The sequence below is a fragment of the Ciconia boyciana genome, chromosome 6 (assembly GCF_034638445.1).
Source record: "Ciconia boyciana chromosome 6, ASM3463844v1, whole genome shotgun sequence".
Classification (NCBI taxonomy): Eukaryota; Metazoa; Chordata; class Aves; order Ciconiiformes; family Ciconiidae; genus Ciconia; species Ciconia boyciana.
This window is the reverse complement of record NC_132939.1, coordinates 48,932,019-48,955,281: the sequence shown is the minus strand read 5'-3', so window position 1 is coordinate 48,955,281 and position 23,263 is coordinate 48,932,019. Positions and strand designations below refer to the sequence as shown.

Here is a 23,263-nt window from a genome sequence, read left to right as displayed (position 1 = left end):
GGCCGCGCCGCCGCCGCCGCCCCCGCTCAGCGCGCTGTCCGCCGGCGCGGGCGGCGGCACCGTGGCCCCGCGCAGCGCCTCGGCCGCCGCCGGCAGGTAGGTCCGCGGGGCGGCGGGGGAGCGGCCGCGGAGGCGGGCGCGGTGCGGCGGGGGAGCGGGCGCGGGCCGGGAGAGCTGCGTGCCCCGGGCCGCCCGGCCGGCCCCCGCGCTCTGCCCTCCTGACGGCCGAGGAAGGGGTGCCGCGGGTCTGGGCTTGCGGGGGGTGGGTGTGCGGGCAGCGCCAGCGCCGGGGCGGGCGGAGGACATCCGGAGCCGAGGAAACGTAAACCGAAGGCAGGTGGCCTGCTGGCGGAGCTGGGGCTGCCGCCGTCCCCTCGGGGCAGCCGCTGCTGCGGCCGCAGGGGAGGGGAGGGGACGGGACGGGACGTCCGCAGCTGCACGCCCCGATGGAGCCGAAGTTTCTCCTCCGCGCTCCGGCCCCTTCCCCAGGCCGGGGCTCACGGCACCGCTCCCAGCCGTGACCGTGTGGACCGCGTTTCAGCCTGTCCCCCCTTGGTCCTTACAGCCTCCTTCGCGGCTGCTCACCATGAAGACTGTTCGTGACAGGCACCTAGCAACCCCCCAGCCATCTTCTCCCAAATGAGCGCTCTCCGCTGTGATTTGTAATAACGCACGCTGTGTTTCTGTGGGCTAGCAGTGTGGGCTAGCAGTGTATTACTCTGCGTCTGCAGAAGGGTTAATGAGTCATTAGCAGCAGCGTGTGGAAGCTGCTTGTATCCACCTACCCCTCAGCTGCTCTATGCAATTACTCATGTTTTGGATTTCTCCTTTCTTGAGTGCCCTGGATTGTGCTGCTTTTGAAATGTTTTCCTGTGGTTAAGATATTGCAAGGCAAAGAAAAATCGCCACTCATCTTTCTGTCGTCTCGTTTGAATACACTATGTAAATTATAGGTTTAAAAAAGCTCAAATTACATATTTCCATGCAAAGTGGATCTTTATGTTGATACACGACCAGACAGCCCCTTCCCTGCGCATTTGCCTAGTTCATGTGTTAAATATCTTTTCTGTACCCCAGCTCCACTTTTCTCTGTTGATTTTTGTTGATTGTTTTGTTGCCTAATTGGCTGTAATCAGACTCAACTTTTCTGATTTTTTCTTTTTTTTTTCCCCGTGGTTTAATCCTTTTTGAGACTTCAGTTTTGCAGAGAGGAACAAGTTAAAAAAATGCTCAACTGGTTGACTAGGTCAGGCAATGCTTTACAGCTCAGGTCTTCCCATACTTAGTTGTGCCTTTTGCTGGGAATTATCCTTAGAATAACTTCACAGTATTGGTTTGAGGGCATTTTTAGTATTGTCAAGGCAAAAATTTGCAAACATTGGTGTTTCTTTACTTGTGAATCAGCTATGAATCATTCTTGTCTTTTGTGAAATATGCATTTTATAAACTTACTAGTTTGGGCAAGTAAATGTCAAATTACAGGTTGATTGCAAAATGCTTGTGTTCACTAATTGTGGCACGTGACTCTGATTTCTTTTTTTCTTTTCTCTGCCAAGATGACTGAAACGTACCTTGTGTTACACAGATAAGTGAGCTCTGGACTTTGCCTTAATATTTTCCAGATAAACAGGTTTCTGTTAGTAAACAAAGTTTGTGTTATCACAAAGAAGCTTGCAGAGCAGTTTCCCCCATCTCCAGTGAGATGTATTACATGGGATTGTGCAACGCATATCACTTTCCTAAATACTTCAGTTTCCAAACGTTCTCTCTTCTCCAAGAATTTTCAGATTGATTGATTATAACGTAAAGCGGTATTTGCTATTAATTATGTTTAATTTGTTATATCATGCTTTTGTCAGGTAAATCTTTGACTTTTTCTGTATAACGTTAAAGGCTTTTCATGACATTCCTATGGAGATCTCACGTACAAAGCAAGTAGCAATAACTCCCAAGCAGATCTAACGTATCATTTTCCTTAGATATGGGAATACAGCTGGCAACTTTAGTGCTCGCTGCTGTTTTATAGTTGTAGCTTTTGAATTATTTTTAAAATATGAATGCCATCAAGAGCATGACCATTAAACTTTCCAATAAGAGAAAAGGTCAGATTTTTTTTCCTCTCACGTGTTGCACTGTATCTCAGTTCTGACTAGCTGTACTCTCTTATGATTCACTTCCTTAATGATAATTAAGGACTTAACAGTATAGCTTGGTCTTTAACTGCAGATCTCTCCTTTACACAAGTTCCTTGGATCCCTCGTTACATCAGTGGCATAATTCATACTCTGCTGCGTGGTTGGTTTAGATAACAGTCCAAGGGACGCGAGGTAAAAAAGCAACAGCTACATCTCAGTAGTGGCCAACTCCCCATGTTGAGTCCTTGTTTGTGCTACCTTGCCAGCTATCTTGTTAAGAGCTGGCAGTTGGTACAGCTCCCTGATTGAGAAACCCAGACTGTGTGGGGGTTAAAACCATATTGTGAGTGGGCTAAATACATCGTGTTTATAGAGTCCTTAATTTTCAGCTATCTCAAGTCTGGCATCAGCAGATGAAGATGAGAAATGGTATCTATGTGTGTTACAAATCTCTCAAGATGTTCTGCTCTGCAAGGCTTCTGTTGCCCCTGTTGTAGAAGTGGTGACTTTTGCAGTCGGTGAGGCAGTTGCCAAGGTGGCATCAGCTACAAGATCGTGGCTTGTGGATTCTCCTGCTCTGAGCCTTTGTTCCTGGTAGTTCCCTTTCTTCATACAGCTTTTAACCCAAGTATTGCACTGAGGCTTTGTGCAAAGCACCTGTCATGATCTTTGCCAATAAACTAACTGAATAAGTGGATTTTGAATTGTTGAAAAGCCCTGTTCTTAAAGGCAGGCTGAAAGTAAAGGTTTTAGCCTCAGAAGCTTTGCAACAATGTTAGCTTTCTCTTTGAAAGTTGGAAAGCTTAAAAAAAAAATCATCAGGAAATAAGCTATGGAACTATAAGGATTCATGTGATGGTGGTGGCAATCTTCTAATGTCATCTTGGCCATCTAAAAGTTGGATGCATCTGAGCTAATCACTTAAGCTCACTCTGCAGTCAGCTCGGCAAGGAGAGCCTTCAGAAGGCAATTCTCGGGCAATTTGTCTGAATTGTTAGTTGCATTATAAAAAAGAAAAAAATCCATAAAGTAGTCAGTGGCAAAACCAGATTTTTTTGTCCTCTGATTTCTTAATACATTTTCTTTGCAGTCTAACCATGCTGGGTGGTTTCTTAAAGGATTGCAAGTTCTGCTAATGGATGTAATAACTTCACAAGTGGTTAACCTCAAGGAAGGAATGCCTGTCTCTGTATGTGTTGGGTATGAGCATGTGTTGTCTTCGGGACTATGGCTGTAATTGTGACCAGATGCACTTGAGTCAACGAGAAGCCTTACAGCTCAGCTCATACATCTGGAAACATTAGGGGTTAAATCTTTGCTCCTTATAGATGGCGAAAGTTTTGCCAGAACCTTAAACAGGGCGAGAAATCCATCTGAAGGTGTCTAAATGGGTAAGATTGCTTCCCAGGTAGGGATTATGAATCCCCTATTGACTTCTGTGGTCAATTTTCACTGTCTTTTAAATGTGCAAATAAGGATAATGGTGTGGAAGGTCCTATTTCTTTCAGAACTGAAGGGTGTAAAATTTCAGAGATTGAGATCGAAAAAACTGAGAAAATGCAATCCTGTGGAGATACCAGGACACGAGCATCAGGGTTCCGAGATTCCCTTCTTTTCTGAAAAACTACGGATGCAAATGCATTAGTGCATTAGTTAAAGCAGGAATGCACTTTTGAATTGAATGTCCTGATCGTCTGCACTTACTGCACTTCAGGTTGCATCTCAGAGCACATAAACTAATTTTGTTTGGGATAAAACTGAGTCAGAAGAACTCCAGGAGCTCATTGAATGTACTCCAAATGCTAATGCAAATTCTGTCTACAGGATCAGATTGGAGATGATTGGAAATAAAAACCACAAAAAAGAAGTGTGAAAGCTGTGCCCTTAATGCCAAGTATTTCACCCTACAGCTCTGCTCCTATTGGTAAGGTTTTATACTGCTTGCTAGTGTAAACTTAGGATATAGCAACTTGTTACCAATTTTCTTAATGTAACATAATCCTCAGTATATATTTACAGAAAAAATACAAGGGAAAATATAAACATCATAGCATAATGTTAAAAAAGTTAAGAGAAGACATCGATGCATGTGTCAGATAACTACAGAAACAAACAGTGCTTTATTAATGGAAAATACTCTTAAAGGAAGTAGGTTACTGAAACGTATAGATTTCTTAATATCAGTTCTATAGAGATACAGTTGGTGAAAGGGAGCCATAAAATTAAAGAGCTTTTGCCCTCACCCATCCCAAAAATCCTTCAATAGGTACTTTTCTGACAGTAAATATTGCCTAAAATGTTGAAAATATTTTCTCAGCAGTGATATATTAAGGTTTACCAGTCCACTGCAGTGACATGTCTAGAAATATGTATAAGACTTTCTTGAAGTGTACATTTTTATTTATTGGAAGAGGTCATGCTATAGGAATGTCTTGATTAGTTGTGCCATTGGTTCAAATCAGCACTTGGTGATTTCATCTCGTATCGCTCAGGGGCATTCATATGAAATGAGAAATAAGTCTCTGAGTAACGACCCACTGCTGAAGTGCCTCTTGTTCATTCTTTGCAGAGTAAGGCAGTTGTTCTGTGTTTTGATACTGACAGGGAAGGTGGGATAGACAGATTGTGATCCTACTGATATCTTTTATTGTATAAAGTCATTTATCTTGAATATTAAATGTGGGTTTTAAGCTTTGTTGCAGGCATTTCCCTCTGGGAAGACAGAACTAAGTGAAACTCCTAGGAAAGAGTCCTGAAAGAAACAAATAGCAGCCCTAGAAGTAATGAAGGAGGGAGCCAAAAAGCAGCATGGGAAAATAACCTGAAAATGTGTGTGTAGGTTATTTAGTAATAACAATAAATACCTGCATAGAAGCCCTGTACGATCAGGAGTGTGTGCTGTAGAGTTTGGGGAATTAGACTCCCGGGAAGAGGGGAGGACCTGCGCTAACACAGCATATCAGTGGAAGGAGAAATGGAGTATTGGTACAACATTGGTTTTGGCTGTGATTCAGTTGCCTTAATTTAGGTGTGAAAAAGACGTGCAAGCCTAAGTTAGTTGCCATAGTCTTTCTGGAGGGGGATTCACCTCATTCGAAAATAGATCGGATGAAGGATCCTCTGCAGGTGTTGTGTTCCTTCTATTGACTATAAACAGAGCATCAGATGACTATCTCAGATGTCTAACTGGGTGTCCGGAGTTAAATGAGATGTGATTCATCTGGCTTTATTAAGGTAACTGAACTAAGTGTCTGGGCACAATTCCTTCAGCTTGAAACAGAGGACAGAACTGACCGATACGCTTCAGGATCCCATGAAGGTGCTCTAGCAGTACAAAACTATCCTAATATTCAAAGAGCAGGCAGTGTGCTCCAGAGCTGAGATTCAAAGCAGAGCTCCTGGTCCAAGGGCAGCAGACCTGCCTGGTGAACTGGAGAGAAAGGATGTCTTTCTGCTGAGCTGTGTTTCTTCTTTCATTATGCTCTTTTAGGCCAAGTTTTAGTTGGCATTTATAGACATGAGTATTTATATAAACTAATTCTCTCTGTGGGCTCTTGGGTTTGCCAGCTGTGAAATGAAATGAAAGAATTATCTTTAATTTACTTCTGAAAATGGGGGTGGGTATACGATACAGTAATTTTGCTCTCTTGCTATCTGAACCAGGGGCCTCTTGTGAACAGAAGGTACCATTTTGCAGAACTGCGTGGTGGTTTTGTGGTTGTGTGGGTGATGGAAACACATGGAAAAAGCACTGCTAAGCATTTTTGAAGAGAAAAAGTATTACTAGCTGCATAACTGAAACTTGAGTTGGTCAAGCTCCACAGCACAAGGCCAGTTTATTTTCTAATAAAGTGGTTTCAATGGAACAGCTGTAGGGAAGAATTTGGCCTATGAAGTTTAATGATTAGTTGCTGTTTAATTGCTAGCTGCTCCTGAGGACAGAAACTTGCCACCAGCAATGCTCCTTTCTCTCTAATCCTTGCTATGTTGTTTCCAGTTCACTGGAGTTCAGTTATTTACGTGGCTAAAAATTATATCCCGTATATAGAAATTATATATGGTGGAAACATCAGGTGCATGTTCCTAAATATCATTCCAAATTATAAGGTACAAGAGTTCAGCATGAGAAATAAGATCTCAGCTGATGGGTGCATGGATTTTTGGGAGTATTCACTGCCAGAATCTCAAATGTCACTGAAGGGGATAAAACCGAGGTAGAAGAGATTGGGCATATCTGGGCTTTCCCCTCCTAAATAACTCATCTCTGACCTCTGCAGTTGTCCAGGTCTCTTTGAATGGAGGCAGCTGCATTAGTTTGCCACACTACATGCGTGCTCAGAGTTTGGCACCAGCATTCACTTTTTTCCAGAAAAGATTGCAAATTCTCCCTGTATCAATCCAGGCTATTGATACAAATATGCTTGGGGCTAGGACTGATTGAGGGTGGCCACAGACCTTGGGAGCTGCAGCTCCAAACAGCTGCATTAAGCTCTTCAGTGGCACTAAAACAGGCGCTACCTTTCAAGTGGTAATCCCTTCTTTTCAGGAAGTTTGTTTTGAAAAAAACTGAAATTCTTCTAATTCTGCTAGTTTTCACTAGTTTGTAACATGTTTTTCTTTGTTTCTGTGTGAATTATGCTGGTGTCAAATTTACAACTCAGCCACAGTGAGTCACTGCCAGTCTTGGTAACAGAAACAGAGTGTCCCAGTCCCTTTGTGGGTCTGTGCCTTTATGAAACAGGGAGGTAAATAGCTCAAATATTTTCAAATCTACTTGTCTGCATCCCATTTCCAAAACTTGTCCACTGGGTAAGGCAGTCTTTGCCTAAGGTTAGCTGGACTCAGCTTCCCCAGAGCTGGCAAGAGAGCTGTAATGCTGCGTTGGCGTTGCTGTGAACTGGTATTTCCACATATCATAATGCTGTGCAGCTGAGACGTATCGTGGGCTGAGGAGCAGAGTAACCATGGTCGCTTATGGCTACGTGAGGTTGGGTGGGGAGGTGGGGTGACCTGACTGCATTACTTCCATTTCCAGAGCAGGCTCAGTAGGCAGCCCTGCTGTCAGCCACGCAGCACTGCTTGTAGTGTTACCTAAGACGGATTGCACAGAGGAAGATATTCAGATTCCAAACCTTTTAATGAAAAAAGGCCTTGCCAGTATTGTCTGAGTACCCAGCGCCCATCTCCGTGTCTGCAGTGCTTTATATTGATTTTTCAATGAAGTGAGTGAAGTCTTCATAAAGTTCTTTCTGCTTTTTTTTCCTGACTAGACTCCAGAGTCTTGAAGGCAACAGCAACCCTGTCTTGAGTTTCTGGGAGCCTGGGTGGGAAGGGAGTGTTGGGGTTGTGGGTTTTTTGGTGGTTTTTGGTTTTGTGTTTTGTTGGGTTTTTGGTTTGTTTTTTGTTGGTTTTTTTTTTTACACTGTTGCTCTACTAAAGCACATGGATAACACAAAATAGGTCATGCATAAACCAGACCTGATGCCTTCCTTTCAAGAAAATTACCTTTGGGTTACACAATGTCTGACAGCACCCAGAAATGTAACATGAATGAAATTCTTGTCTAAAAATTTGAGAGGCAAGATACTGCATTACCCAAGTCCCGCTGAAAGCTGGGTATGTTCATGACTTCACTTGTCTTACCATGTGACTTTCATCTTACTCTTTTGGTTTCCGCATGCATAATTTGGAAGTGTAGGTAAGTAGAGCATACTTCTAGATATACAGAATGGCTGGTCACCTAATGCAGTTAAACTTTACATGATTTAATGATAAAACAAACGTCTGCTATTGGAAACTGAAGTGTTAGTTGTCTGAGAAGGAAAGAATAGTGAAATGGCTTGCTGTGGGTTTTTTGGTTTTTTTTGTTTTTTTTTTTTTAAGAGTATTGGTTTAGTGTAGCCAGCTAAATTATTCTACATCCTCAAAACACAGAATTTTGAAAGATCAAATCACATTCCTACTTCTGTGTGAAAACTGGAGATTTTTTCATGCACCTATAAATAGCAATTTGTTGTAGATTCTGTGTACCATGTGCAAGTACATATACCTGCAGCGCTTGTGTACCACTGGCTCAAGCCAGGCATACAAGGAGCTGCCATCGCAGAAGTTTCCCCAGCAAACAGTTTGGTTTACGGGGGAGCCTCCTCCCCAGGCTGTCTGCGTGGCTCTGTCAGTGTACCCGGTACGCAGTGCTATTGCAGTTTTGACAGTTTACTTTGACAATAATGCCCCAACCATTGAGTGATTAGCCATTGTACGTGTCTTTTTTTTTTTTTTTTTTTTTAGTCTCAATCATTCTGGTTTATGATCTGCTGGTTGATAGCCTTGCAAATGCATCGGTGCAATGACTGTTTGAGCCATTCCAAGCACTGTGAAACCAGGGACTGTGCCACACACTGTGGGAGCTGATTCATGTGAATTTCCATGTATAATACTGCATATTTGTCAACACCCTGAATGCTTCATAACTGGGCATTTGTGTCAGATTAAAAGATTAGCACCTCATGGAAGCCATACAATAATGTTGGTATTAACTATTTGATGCTGTTGAGCATGAGGTGCAACTGATCCTCCTTCTTGCTGTTGATACTCAGACTTGCAATGGCTCCTCTTATAGCTTCCTCAGCAAAATACCGAGTGTAATAAAATATGAGTGATTTGCTGCCTCCATATGCCACCGGGGTCTGCCTCTCACCGTGTACCCCTGCAGCACGTACATGATCTCACGTAGATAGGTGGCAGCGTATCTTGGATTCCTCTTCTGGAATGCACAAGGCTGCCCGCTGTCTCTCAGGCACAGCTAACTATCAAAGGGGTAGTACCATAAAGATGAGCAGCTGCTGCTCGCTGAACCAGACGATGCCAAAGTGTTGGTAGTTAAAAAGCAGAGTATTCTGAACTTCATTTTCAGCAAAGGGCTCTACCCCTTTGCACCAGAGGAAAGCTACCTCTTGTGTTCTGTTCCCTATGAACTTCCAGAGATGAGTAAGCAGCACTCTGGAACAAATATTACCTCTACTGTCATCTTACTGACCCTGCTCTCTAGATGTGGACCTGCTGACAGAGATACTACAAAAAAGGTTCTTTTTGTCTCCCCTGAAACATGTTTTGTTTTTACTAACACCACTTATTAGTGTGTGTTAGTAAAACCAAAACAAACAAAAAACCTAATAAGCCCAAAACTAAGCAACAAAAAATGAAGGATTTTCTCATACCCTGTGTTCTACATCATGCTAGTATACCATGCATTCTGATTTCATGTTTTGACAATTAGACAAATACAATAGACACAAGTGTATTAGACGATAGTGTTGCAAACATAATATTTTGTACTGTGTATGAATTTGACTTGTCAAGATCTTTGTTTCTACTTCATATGTAGTTTTTTGTAATAGTATATAGAATAGAGTCCCTTTAAATTCAGTCTTTGCTCAAGCATGTTTTTCTTCTAGAGTTGCTTTTCATTCTCTTGAAACAGGAGTAGTCATGCTAAACGAACAGCACCATCAAGTCTAATGGGCCTATATTTAGAGTGTCTAAAATAGAGTGACAACAAACGTGATATTTGTGGGTTGCCCTGAAGGGCTGCAGTGTCCTGGCATCACACTAAGTTGCATAATCTCAATTGACGCTCCAGACATTGGAAATGAGGAAAGACCAGTTGGATCATCCAAAGAATTTTCTGCCAGGGCAGGCTTGTTCCCCGTGATACCTCTTCCAGAGTATGGGGTTTTGTCTGGCTTTAAATAATCAAGCAGGACTTCCTTAAACGGGGAGACAGCCTCACGTTTTAAGGATGCCTTTTATATAACCATCAAACAGGATCTGCCTTATAATGAAAATCCCTTTTTAAACTCTTTTCCTTGGAAAGGTGCTGCTGATACAGCTTAGAAGTTATAAAATATGTTACGTAGAAGTACAGTTATATAGAAGTTATTTATATATATATAGTTGTTATTTATATGGAAATACAGGGAAGGCTTGAACAGAAGATGGCTTTCTTGCTCAGTGTTCCTAATCTTCCTTTCCAGCCAACATTCAGCACAGGAAAACTTCTTTGCTTTCTTTCAGGGCTGCATCACTTCCTCAATGGTCCTTGTCTTCCTGATGCTTTCACAGTTGGATTCTGTGTTTTTCCCTCACTCTGAATCTGTTCTCCCGTTCTGGGCGTACTCACAGCCCAGCCAGATGAATGCCCATCCTCTCTGTAGGCATACAGCCTCCAGTGAAGCATCTCTGTCTACAGTATCCAGTTTCTCCCTTGTCTTGAATGTGGCTAGTGTTTGAGGGCTTGACTTCTTTCTTTCTGTCTTTCTTTTTTTCCCCCCCTTCCCCCAGCTTTCTTAGTCCAAAATGAGTTTAACTAATACTGATTGATGGCAACTAATTATACCCACCATTTTCAGTGAAGCTTTTTCACCTAACTTCTAGCATGAACTTAGTTGTAATTCAGAATATAAAGCCCTGATTTCATTTGTGCAATTGAAACCAGTCCTGAGGCACAGGAAGAATTATGCCGGCTCTCCTTTTACTAATGGAGGCAGGATCAGTTTTTGAGTTGTGCAGTGAATACTGGTAAAGCAGTAATTTGTTGCAAGGCATATAGGCAATGCTGGAATGTTAGTACCTGGCAGACCAGGATGGCATTTCATACAAGCCAGGATGTGTGCTTACTAGAGGAGTGTTTCTCATCTAGCACAATATTCCAGTAAACTTATGATCGCTTACTCGCTTCCCTGTTTCTTTTGTCACTAGCCCCATTTTAGAAGAAGGGTAGGTCCAGACAGGGCTTTGCGATCTGTGCTCACCTCTCGACGGCTGTCTTCAGTGATGTCACTGATGTCAGGCTTCAGTGACATAGCTGGCTCAAGGGTGATTAATTGTAGAACATCATGCTTTGTCCATCGGTGAGAGAACTTAAAAACCACACCTTGATAATCATCACAACAGCAAGTAAAGTACAATAGTTTTTGGAGGGTTTGGTAAATGGAACACATCCGGCTAGCTTGTCTGTGCACAATTTAGACAAGAACATATGAAAGCATCAATATCAAATGTGCAAACCAGGGTGCTCAGTGGGAGCTTTCTTTTGAAAAACATGTTCCTTGTATGATTCGCTTTTGCAGGTTTGAAATAAGAAACCAGTTTTTAAACCCAGTTCCCTCCCCATACTATGGTTTGGAACGTCACTTATCGTAGCATTATGTTGTGCAATAGTTGTGACTATTGCAAATTCACCATCCTGAAGCAGAGAAAGTCTGGCGCAGGTAATGGTCAGATGTGGAAGTCTGGGATCGGGGTGCTGCTTTGGAGTTCTGCCTTGTGAAGACAAGGAAGAGCGGTAAGGACAGCGCACCCGCGCTCTCCGAAGGGGATGCTACCAACCTCTCCCCCCGACTGCATTTAGATTTCTTGTTGCCTGCTGTTACTACCAACAGAATTCTGTTGAACAAAGAAGAACCTGATCTGTAAAGTGATTCTGAATTAGTCTAGCACTTAGGAAGTCAAACGCTTAAATTAGTGTTTTGCTTATTTTTTTCCTCCTATTTGTGCAATACTGACTAGAAAAAAAAAACCCCAAACATTTTAGAGATGCAAATGTTCTGCTAAACAAATCGGCATGTTGCCTCTTTCCTGTGATCTTTTCCCAGTCTAGTTTTAAAGCACTGTTGCTCTACACAGTAAGAGAAGCATTTGACTGATCTTTGCCTCACATTCTAGTTTGAGTGGGCAGGCTGGCAGTTTGGGAAATTATCCTTCAAGTTTTAGCGTAGTTACATGACTGGAGGCCTCAGTTACACTTTGAATGCATCATGGCCCCACAGCGAGCTATAGTTAAAGACCTGAACTGTAGAGCTTCTACTATCCTGATGTGACTGTGGATGTGAACTATCACTGCCAAACATTTTCTGGCGTGCTCCCTTCATTTCTGCCTGTTATACAGTACTTCTAATTGTAAAAAAAAAAAAAAATTAGATTCCCATTCTTTTTCTGTATTGCTGCTCTTCTACAGCGCCTTTCTATATTTCTCAAGGTCTTGGGAGTACAAGGAATAGAGGAAGAGGTCGTACAATTTCCCTCCAGTATCAGGTTTTGAATCCCTCTAAGCATTATCTTGTCTGACTGACTCTTGTTACGAGGCATCCAGAACCCAAGAAGCATTTCTAAGGCATGGCCTTGGCAGAAGGAGAGAAACCATTGCCTGCTGAACTGCCTAAATATCCTGGTATTGCCTGCAGGAGAGCATCTTACGTGTTTTCTCTCTCTCCCTCTCTGGAAAACAGAGGAGCTTGTGTGGCAGATGAATTGTGGTGTAGAGAAAACAGCAGCTGTTGACCTTTCAGATATTAGCCTTGACGCAAGTATTCCTGAGGGAGATGCTTATGACTTTCTTACCAACGCGGCCCCTACGGGCTCTCTCCTACTGTCAGGACACGTGAGCTTCCAGCAGGGCTGAGATGTGTATCTGTGGGATGTGGTTTTATGTGTGGTGGCTGGGTTCTTGTGGCCTAGAGAAAATAAGGGCATTCCAGGTCACCTCGGCTTTAACACTGTTTCTGCTGCTGACTTGCAGTGTGGATTTAGACAGATCGCTTCATATCTCTTGGAATAATTGGGTATGGCCATTAATTAGTCTGGCTGCGCCGGGTCCTGTGCTCAGGGAGACCCCCCACCGCTTTTCTGTCATCCAGCGTGCCAGATGGCTGTAGTCATCTTCAGTACCACACTCTGCCTCACCCCGTCTCTGCCTAAAATTGCCAGGGGACAGTAGTAATGACCCGCCTTGTAATGGCACAAAGTGGATTTGACAGGGCTCTGAGGACAGAGCACTATCGAGGCTCTTGTTACCGGTCACTTAGGTGTGATCTGTGATGGGCAAAGCCAACCCTGCTTCCTTTATTTCATTGGGTTTCTCAAGTTTTGGGGTTTTTTTTCTGTCATTTATCACTGGGGTTTCGTTTTGCTGTGGCACCCTGAAGTACTTGGGACTTTCTTTTGGTGCTTGAGAACAGATTTCCAATTTGGAGTTTGTTTGTTATTCAGGTCATGATGTGCTCATGGTCAGTGCTTGTTACAGGCCAAGTTGAGAGGAAGGGCCCTGAGCGCTCTCTCACTTGGAAATTTGCCCAAGGCAGCAATCATTGCTCAGTTCATGCTACTGGAATCGTTTCATCTGTACAGGTTTGCCAAACACGTGGTCAAGATAAAATTACATATTTTTCCTTGAGACTTTCCTGGTGTTAGTGAACCTTGATTGTTACAACAAAAGCCATGGCCAGAGTCTTTCCTTTTTTACTGTCCCTTTGGCTCAGTTTCTTTTTCTGCTACGTAGAACTTAACAGCTCATCTAGTTGTTTTCCCTTCCATGGTCTCCTACAGTAACCAAATGCAAAGTACAGTAACCAATTAACGTTTAGGTCCTGAGGATTGTAAGGTAATGTATGAGCAAGAAAAACGGTATCACTGTATGGATTACAGGATTTTTTCAGTGGTGCTGCCATGTAAGGCAATATACTTAGAGAGTGTATACATTTAGCACAAACTTGCTATTGATACTACATTTGCAAAATAAAACCTGAATTTAATCCTCTCAATTTTTATTCTAATTTTTTTCTCCTTCTGTTTTTCCATGTAACTGTAATCTAGTAACTCTGGGTAGTGGTGATAAAGCCTACTGCAGCATGCATCATACGTATGTAACTTGAAGCAATGGGAGAAGTGACCCTTAGTGCTTAAAATGATTAACTGGGCTAAGCTGTTTCTTTTGAGCAGAGTTGAAATGTACTGAGAAACAATGTTTGAGTTTGCTGTCCAAACACATGAGTAATTAAATACTTTGAATGGTATGTTTACAAAAACACCATTCCATTACCGATACTTCTAAAGCGTCTCAATAGTGCTATGGACCATTACTACTGTTGGTGTTTGAACTCACGTAGTGTGTAAAAGTCCCACCTAAAGTGAGGGCTCATTGTACACGGTGCTGGGTGTGAGACTTCTGAACAAGATAATTATGTCACTTGCTCAAATATATGTTTTTGGCTTAGCTAGAGTGGAATCGTACAAAAAGGCAGATAGGTAAGCATGTCACAAGAAGAAATGTCTACGTACCGTGAATTTACATAGATTTGAAATGAGGGAAGGTTTCTAGTTATCAAAGCAGTGTTGTCATTTTAGGATGAAGGTTCATCAGTTTTAAAAAGGGATTATGTAATGTGGTTGATCAAAACATTAGGAGGACTAAACAGGCAAGGAGGTTTTTTCCCAGCTCTATGATCTCTGCCCTTTGGAGAACTGGAAATAACTGTCATCCACTTGTCACGCAGATTTACATGTCCCACTGTGAAACTGTAATGTGAAAAAGGGACACGTGAAGCAGAAATTTCAGCTTCTTAGAGTTTTATTTCCTCATGGTCAAATCACTGCACGGGAATTGATGATAAGGATCATTGGGGTCAGCATGTATAACATCTGCTTTACCTTGTATGTACTGTGTAATAGTAACAAACAAACTTTTGATTTGCAATTTTTTTTTTCCAAAGATCTGATAAATTAGTTCACTTTTTTTTTTTTAACTAATTCAGCACCAAAAGCTTAATGCACATAATAACACAAATCCAGAAGTAACAAAATCTAAACTGATACAAATCCCATTCATGTACAGAGGTGTAATGCTTGCCTGGCCTGGGAATATCTTGTTCCAAGAAATGTTTCCATCTCCTTTTGCTTGGGCTGTACAGCATAAACTTTTGCTTTAACTGCAGCTCACTTGGAGTATAGAGGATCCATTTGTTCCCTTGGTCCTTGTAGGCTCTGAAATCCATTTCTCTAGGAATAGCCATGGATGTTTGAGAATTCTTGAAGCACAGGGAGAAAAAATCCAAAATTCACTTGCAGAGTATTTGCTGCAGTGTTTAAATAGTGGTTACTGATTGCTTTGCTACAGAGAGGATTCAAGTTTATCCACAGTGTCAAATGGTTCCTCTGGAGACATGTACCTCTGTAGTAGTTCTGCAAGTTGCAGCGTCACTGTGTTAAATGAATGCACAACGGCATTGGTATTGTGCTGGCTAAGGCTCCTTGGTTCACAGTGGGGTTGGCTTAGGTTTTTTTCTAAGGACGACTTTGGAAAGTGAAGAGAGGTAAAAAATAATTTTGGGATGAAGTTGTATCTTTTCCACATAGTCTGCACAGGAGTTAGCTGTACATGATTCATAATTCTGTACCGGCATTTAGGTCAGGGGGTGGGATTGATGCTTTCTTGTGAAAGCTGAGAGAATGCAAAATTCTGTCTTTTTAATTTTTTTTTTTTTCATCCTAACACACACATCATCAGAGTGCCTCTATTCTGAGAATCTTTGACATTATGATCTTCTCAGGCTGACTTTCCTCTCTTTCAGGCTGCTTGTCTAAAAGTTGTGGTAACCCTGATAGGTCAACATAATCTCCTTTATTTACCAAACTGGGAAGTCTATAGAAAATTCCAGCCATGGGGAAGTTGCGTAGCTGGAGTATGCACCTCACGCTGCGCTGCACGGTACTCTGATGCTTGTCTGGGCTCATAGTGCTCACTATCCATTTTAAGGTGTTTAAGTTTTGCTGTCTGGTACTGAGTGGATTTAGAGAAGTATGCTTGTCATGGGGCAGTAGGGTAAAAGAGCAAATCCATCCTAAAATAATGGTATAATTCTCCCACATATCTGCACAGCTGAAACAGTCCATTTTCTTGCCTTCTTTCATGGCTTTTTTCCCCTGACATGTTAAAGAAAAAAAAAGGCGTTCTACTGGAGTCTCTGTGCATTAAGGGCGAGAGAAACTGTTTTCTTTTTTCATTTCCTGCCATTTCATGCTTCCGTCAGGACTTTTCCAGGAGAAAGGAGAGGTCAATATTCAGTTGTTTGGGAAAAGAAGACTTGGTAACAGATACTTAAACAAGCCCCAAACAAACAACTTCATTGGTCACACGAGGAAAGCAAGATACCAAGGTCATCCTCTCCTTCCCTCATATGGCATCCAAGTGACCCTAAACATCTGATTATTCTTTTTCTCTTAGCTTGCCTCTATGTTTAGCTTTGTAGCTTCTATTAATAGCACCCAAAATGGATGCTGTGCGAGGCAGGCAAAGGTATCTGCCCACACTGGGTGAAGGCAGATGTCCTGCCATGGGAGTGGAGGAAAAGGGGTTAGGGCTCAAGTGCCGCTGTTCCTCCAGCATTAGGGAACTGGTTGTGCAACAAGGGGAAGGTACGCAGGGTGAATGGCTGCGGGGTGCCCGTAGGCTCTGGAAGTCTACGGCGAGGGGATCGATCTTCTGGCAAATTGCACTTAACCATCAGGATTGTCTCCAGGAATCCTTTTTTGTGTTTGCAGGAAACTGTACATTTTGTATTCAATTCTGCTTGAAAAGATTAATCTTCAGACAATGCACATGGGCCCATGAATTCTCTCTGGGTGTCAGGCTGGTTTGTGACTTCTCAACTTGTGAAGTTTTCAGCTCTTTCACACAGCTCTTATTTGCTGATCTGCCTTCAGCAGACTAATAACTTTATGGCCCTGAAGGGAATAATCATACTGGAAGCCATTTAATGACCTGCTGCCTGCAGAAAATGCTTAAGGAGTGAATGCATTTAAATACCGGTCTGCTCTTTGGACCTAAATGTTGTTAATGTAGGGTAAAAAGAAGTCTCGGTGAAGTATCCGTTCTTGTACACCAACATGAAGTTTCACTCTAAAAAACCCTTTAGTTAGGTGAGAGACAGCAGGCCAAGAGATGCCGCTTAAAGCTCTTTGAAATAACAAAGTCTGAGTTTCAGTATTTTCAAGTACTTGAATACCATGGCAACAAGAGCTTCAGTGCTTGAAATAATTGGGGACAGAATTCACACGCTTCCCTAGGAGGAGGCAATAGTCCTCTGAGGATTTTGAAGTGGTCTGCAAATCTGAGGCGGTCATGGGTGCTTGTCAAAGATAATTTCTCTCCCTGGACCTGACCTTCCCAGTTACTAGCCAACAACCAGAGTACTTTGCCGTGCCCCGTTCCCTCTAGCAGATTCCCAGCTCTGTGTGGGGTACATCCTGTTGGAGTGCCTCCTAATTAAAGTTGCCGTGTCTGTGAAAACATTTGCTGGCCTACAGCAAAATCATGCTTAACTCCAGACAAGATCTAAGGTGTTGGGTTTTAAAACACAAAGTTCCAGTCAAGCAGCAGAGTTGAAAGTGCAGAGGGCACTAGATGCCCTAGCTGAGAGGGCATCTCTTCATACCCAGACCATGATGAGAATCATGAGCAACCCATCCCAATCCCAGAACCAGCTACATAAATGTTATTGATAGAGACATGCAGCTTATTGTTTGCTCTTGAGAGGCATGAGACATTGTAGGTAGCAAGATGGGCAAGGACGTGCTGACATCTTGGAATTGGGATTAAGTTACGGCATAATCAAAATTTGCTAAACCTGGGAGAATCTCCTCATCACCTCTCTTGCTGGGGTTATGAGAGGCATGGCTCCCTGAGTAAGGAATAAAACATTGTTTTCTGTGATGGACTGTTTTAACATGAGGGTGTTGGAAGACCCTCGGATGCTTTAGTCAAGGAGTTGCTCAAATGTAGCTGCCCTCTAGACACAGGTGACATTCCTGTCTCAAAAGTGTCAGTATGACAGTACTGTGCCTGTGGTACATAAATTGGTTTAGCATTCTGTATTATTAAAATGGTGGCACTCACTTCTCCCACTTAATTTTCTAAAAGACATAATTTACTCCTTTCTTATCTTAACAGCACCTGAAAAGAAAAGAAAGTGCAAAGGAGGTGTTTCCCTCTATTGGTTCATCTTCACCGTACCTCTCTCCCATTCTGCTTCCTCCTTATAATCCCCAAGTGAAGATGAGTAGCCTGCTGCGAATATGACGTCTCTGACTAGTGTCATTGCCTCCCACCAGTCCGAGTGGGTGTCCTTCACTGATGAGCTGCTCCTCCCTGTTAACCCACGAGGTAAGCTATCTCTGATTTTCTTTGAACCTTGTGAGACTTTCTTTGTTTGAATTAGACCAGCTACTGTCGTATATCTAGCCTCACAGAGCTTGCCTTCTAAGAGGAAGCAGTATGTGCAGAGGTTGAATTATCTCCTGCTACACCTACGTAATAGGAGAATTTGGGCCAAAAATGTAAAATACTCTCCTAATGTGAGATTTCCTTAGCATAGATCTATTACAGGGTTTGGATCTGTCCTTCAAGATTCAAGGCAGTATCCAGCTGACCATGGAGGAAGCTTCACCTATTACAATTGAGTGCAAAACTATGCCCAATGTTAGTCTAAAAACTACATTAGGTAAAGGGAATTTTTCTACGTACATTCAATGGCAAATTTTAGATATTTCAATAAAAACCAATGAAGTAGTGGTGAGTCCTACCAGTCTTTCTATTTTGTCTCTATTTTAGGTAGCACTGCGGAGCCTCTGGAGAAATGTTTTTCTTCCTCAGACACCTCCTCAGAAGAGAACCACAATGCAGATGGAGAATTTCAAGACCTTTCCCACACAGAGCTGGAAGATGCAGCTGACCAACCCAAGGTGGATTCTGCTGTGTTTGGGAACCATGTGTGTCCCAGCACTGATCTGTCGTCATCCATCAGTGCTTGGGTTCAGTTTGAAGATGCACCATGGACCAGTGCTCCATCGACTCACCCACAAGCAGGTGAGGCAAATGCATGAAAGGATCCATTCCAGTAACATAACAGAGTACACTGAGAGCCTACAGGATTTTTTCCTTACTCTTTGATTTCTCAAAGGTTGAACTTTGACTCGTTTGTACTGTATTTTAAAACAATTAATGTTATCAGAGTTTCAAAAAGGGCTCATAATTTCATTCTGGGTTGAACTAGCAGTATTTTCTTTTTGTAAAGAAAATGAAAGGCTTCTGTGATTCATTCCACCTATGTCTTGACCCTGGAGACTGCCAAAATGCATTCATGGGGAAACAGCATAGTGCTGTTTTCAGTAGTGACATTTCTTATGAACAGCCATCTAAAAAGTCTGAGCCGTGTTTGCCTCTGTAATCTGGAACTGAAAGAATGGTGATCACTGTCCTCTGTGGTCATAGTCTTATCTGCTCATAGGCCCCATATGGTTTTTGCAAGAAGCTTAGTGAGACCAACAGCTAGTGTGCCCGTGCCCATCAGTACTTTCTGCTGTCTTTTGACGGTATGATTTAGCAGCTGGAGAATTACAAAGACAACCACAGTTGACCCTAATTCTAGGACTGCATGCACTTTTCTTCAAATGTAAAAGTTCTTTCTGATATGCTTTAAACGTGCATGGAAAGCCCCTGGCTTGCCTCCTCAGCTTATGCTACCTCATATGGCTATATGAGCTTCTAGCTTTTCTGTATGAACAGACTTTTGTCCCTCCTTGCAGGAGGCTGTGGAGTAATTGCCCAAGAAAACATTAGTTTACTTTTTCATGTTTAAATTGAGATTCTCTCTTAATAATTCCAATTCGTTACTGCTAGTTATTAAAGCAGTTTAAAGAGTTATAGCTTTACTCTGCTCACTGAGTCCATCAGATACTCCCTGTGACATGAATAATACTTCTGTCAGAAAACTTGGATTGGCAACTTTGGGTTGGGTTTTGAGTAAAACCCAACAGCTTTCCATCTGCTCTTTTTATGGGTGCTACAGGCTCGTCTGTTTGAGACAATGGTTAGACCTTTGTGCAGGAGAAGTGTGTGAATCTTCAGGCAAAAAGAAGTTTCTCTTAAGCTCTGCTTAAGACCTTCATATATATTTATTTGTTGGTTATTCTTCTTAGTTGTAAGTACTGATCCTGGTGATGAGGAGAGAAGGAAGAGCACCCGTAACTGTAAATCTGTAAAACTGAGGTGCTCTCTATTACTTAATTTCATGGTTAGGTGATCCTTACTCTTACTCATACAGCCACATACTTTCTCACATGGAGCTGTTGGTTGCTCTGACATCATATTTCCTTCCTAATGTTGTGATGTCCTTGTGGATTGGAAAACTCTAAGTGCACCTTCTTATTAAATGAAAAAAAAAATCCTTTGCTCAGCCTAGATAAAGCTAGCCATAACAAAGAGACTTCCATAAAACTAATTTCATGGTGTATTACTTGATTTCCCATCCTCAAAGGTATGTGGCCCAGTCTTAAGGTATGTGCTTAGCAAAAGCACTGCCTCTTGGTTTGTGTTTTCAGTCATAGGGGACACTAGGTTGTAGGCAGAGGTCTAGGATATCCAAAAGAGGTGATCAGAGAAGACTTTCCAAAAGCATTGCGGTTTTGAAGAAGGCACCCATTTGTGCCCCTATAAAGGCTTGTCCTAAGTGATCCATGCCACTGGTGGGGTATTTACACACTAATTTTTAGCATCTGACTGAGATTCATGGAGGAGGATGGTTCCCTGGGCAGTCAGATCAGGATGTACTCCATGTAATCCTTGCGTGGGAGGCTGTTATTCTTTAACTATATAGGAACCTTAAGGAGGTGTTGTGGATATTTTAAAATCCTTATTTATGAGCTAGTCCCACTTCTGTTCTGGGCCCTGTATTATAAATGGCCAGACCGGTGCAGCTGACAGCCTCTAAAGGGAAGGTCGTGGGGCAGAAGAGATGACAGCTCTTTGTCTCTGGCCATCTACTATGAGGGCGTTTGACAGCAAGAGGTAGGATAAACTTCAGTCTTGTTCTCAATTAATCTGCAGGTCACGTCTTTTTTGTTACGGGGCGGCAGCAAAGCTGGAGACTTTGTGTTATAACCACGATACGCTGACATGCTCAGTGGAAAGCCCGTGGTGACAGCACTTATTCATTTCCAGTAGCAAACAGCCCGCATAAGAACAATAGCGAATAGCCAGATGCGGGGGGGAAGAGTATAAAGGCCAAGTATGGACAGACGGATTGGTGTGAGAAGGATGGAGACGTTTGAAATCTGTTTCCTGTGCAGGCAGCTGTGAAGAGCAACGTCCTGAAGGCTCAGCACCCCTGGCCACGTTCCTGTCAGGGCTCCAGCGCTGTTAGGAAATCGTCTGGCTGTCTGTCCACGCTGAAGCAGCTGCACATCTGACTAGATAATTACCCAGGCTGATGGCCAGGCTGCCTGGAAACACATTTTGAAAAGGTCTTGCAAAGTGGCATTTCCAGAGTGCCGTGAGAGCGGAGAGGATAGGCCCTAGGAGAGAGAGATGCTGTCTTACTCTGACCCTAGGGTTACAGTATTTTTGCACAGGTTCCCCCAAAAGCAAATCTTCATCCCAAAGTGCTCACAGTCTAAAAAATAAAGTAATTTAAAGACAACTGCCATGTAGTGGTTATCCTATAGGAAATACATTTAAAAGAAAACCAAGGCTAATGCTGGACCCTTGTTGTTCTGGGAAAAGTGAAGACATTATCGGGGGAGCAGAAGTTTGGGGGACTGACAGCAAGAAAAAGGGCTGAAAACACAGGCAAAGAATTCGAAAGGTGAGAAGAAAGGTCAAAGCCTGAGGTATAGAAATGAAAGGCACCCATTGTGAGCCTCATAGTGGAAATTATCTTTATTTAAGACATTTTTGTAAACCCTTCATTCTGCTAGGTTCAAGTAGAGTAAATGCTAGGCAAAATCTTTCTTTCAAAATATTTCTGCTTTTCAGGTTTATGCATAGATAACTGACAGCTGCCAAGTCATGTGGAGTTCTCCCTGGGAAGCAGTAACTCTTGAGCAAGGCCACAGAAATATTTCATCACAGAAATGTTGCATTGTGGTGCCCTCTTCCCCATTTTCTTTTTGCTGGGAAAAGAAGAAATTTGATTTTTCTGATAGTTACTATCAGGCTAGTCAAACTTGTCAAACTGATACTGCAAAAGTGAAAAATGAGAGTTTTAGGCTCACCCAAATGTTCCTCTCACAAACGTTACATAATCTGTAAATGATCACAGCCAGCCGGTGACATAACATTTGCATTTGTTACACAATGGGCCTCCAGCTCGCAATCTCATATTCTGTCGGTGTTAGCTGCACTCTTGAATTGAATGAGGTATTCAGCAAGGCACCAAAATTAGAGCAAAGCAAGATGTGCTACATCATCTGTTACACACACACCCCCCACACTTCTTCCCGAGAGCTTGTCTGGTTTTAAATGGCTCAAGTAACTTGGACTCCTACCATGCTGTCCTAAAATCAGAAAAATCGGAGGACCTGTGTGATAGGAAAGGAAATGATGCTAACCAGGTTGATTGTAATACAGTGTAAGGATCAAGGAACAGGTCCTCAAACATCAAAGAGGAATGAATGCTTAAAGATAAATCTGCATATCAAAAGCCAATCCATTGTATTAGGAACAAACACGTCAAGAAGGGTAAAATGCATGTGGAAGGAAACATTTTTCAGTTTGGGAAACAATGAGTTGATTTTCAGTATCCTATGCATGCTACAGGATTTGCCTGTTAGGGACAGTTCTGGCACTGGTCATAGAACAGTCTTTCAACACAAATAGATTTCTGAGAAATTCCTGCAGCTGAAAGGCCATGACTCTGCATCTATTGACGTAGAGACCAAATTCCAAATTTCTAGGGAAAAACCCTACCTCATTTAGGAGTTTGGTTGCAGCACTTCCAGGAATCTGGAGAGCAGCAGGAGCATCTGAAGAGGGACCTAAACATGCGCAGATGTTTACTTTTGCTTGTCTCACTTTTTGAGATTAATAGATCGTTTTTTGGCTCAGCATAGGGGAACATGCACTTTTCCCAGTTCCAAGGGTTAGTGTTGGGGAATCTAGAACAGTCATAGGTGGAAGTTGACTGTAGTAAGATTTTAAAGAACATCTGTTGCAGAAAAAGCTCCCTCTGGTTATGGTTTTCCAAAGTACAAGTCTCTTTCTTTAGAAAAACCAAATAATTATATTCTTCCAAAGTGGCACAACTTATCTGGAATAAAATTAATTTGCCCTTATATAGAAGTATTCTGCAACGCTATTCCAGTCCGTCTCCCTCTTGGACAAAAATTGGTTTTGGAAAGCACAAAAGTTGACAGTATATGAGTTATTAAATCTTATGTGTTTCTAAATGAGCTTCTGTTTTTCATATTGCTGTGACTGACTTTAGACAAAAAAGGAAACACTGCAAATCTAATATATTTTT

The 23,263-nt window shown here is 42.3% G+C and overlaps 1 protein-coding gene across 2 annotated transcripts in view; it reads left to right on the top strand.

Moving 5' to 3' along the window:
* STON2 (stonin 2) overlaps positions 1-23,263 on the top strand; it is an 80,519-nt gene continuing 57,256 nt past the window's right edge. Inside the window, exons 1-4 of one of the 2 annotated variants that reach the window (XM_072863527.1) lie at positions 55-96; positions 3,960-4,059; positions 17,917-18,129; positions 18,577-18,831. In XM_072863527.1, the coding sequence (XP_072719628.1) occupies positions 18,042-18,129; positions 18,577-18,831 (343 nt within the window). In that variant the 5' untranslated portion in view covers positions 55-96; positions 3,960-4,059; positions 17,917-18,041. Of the gene's footprint in view, positions 97-3,959; positions 4,060-17,916; positions 18,130-18,576; positions 18,832-23,263 lie in introns of both variants that reach the window. The other variant, XM_072863526.1, reaches the window with a different exon arrangement.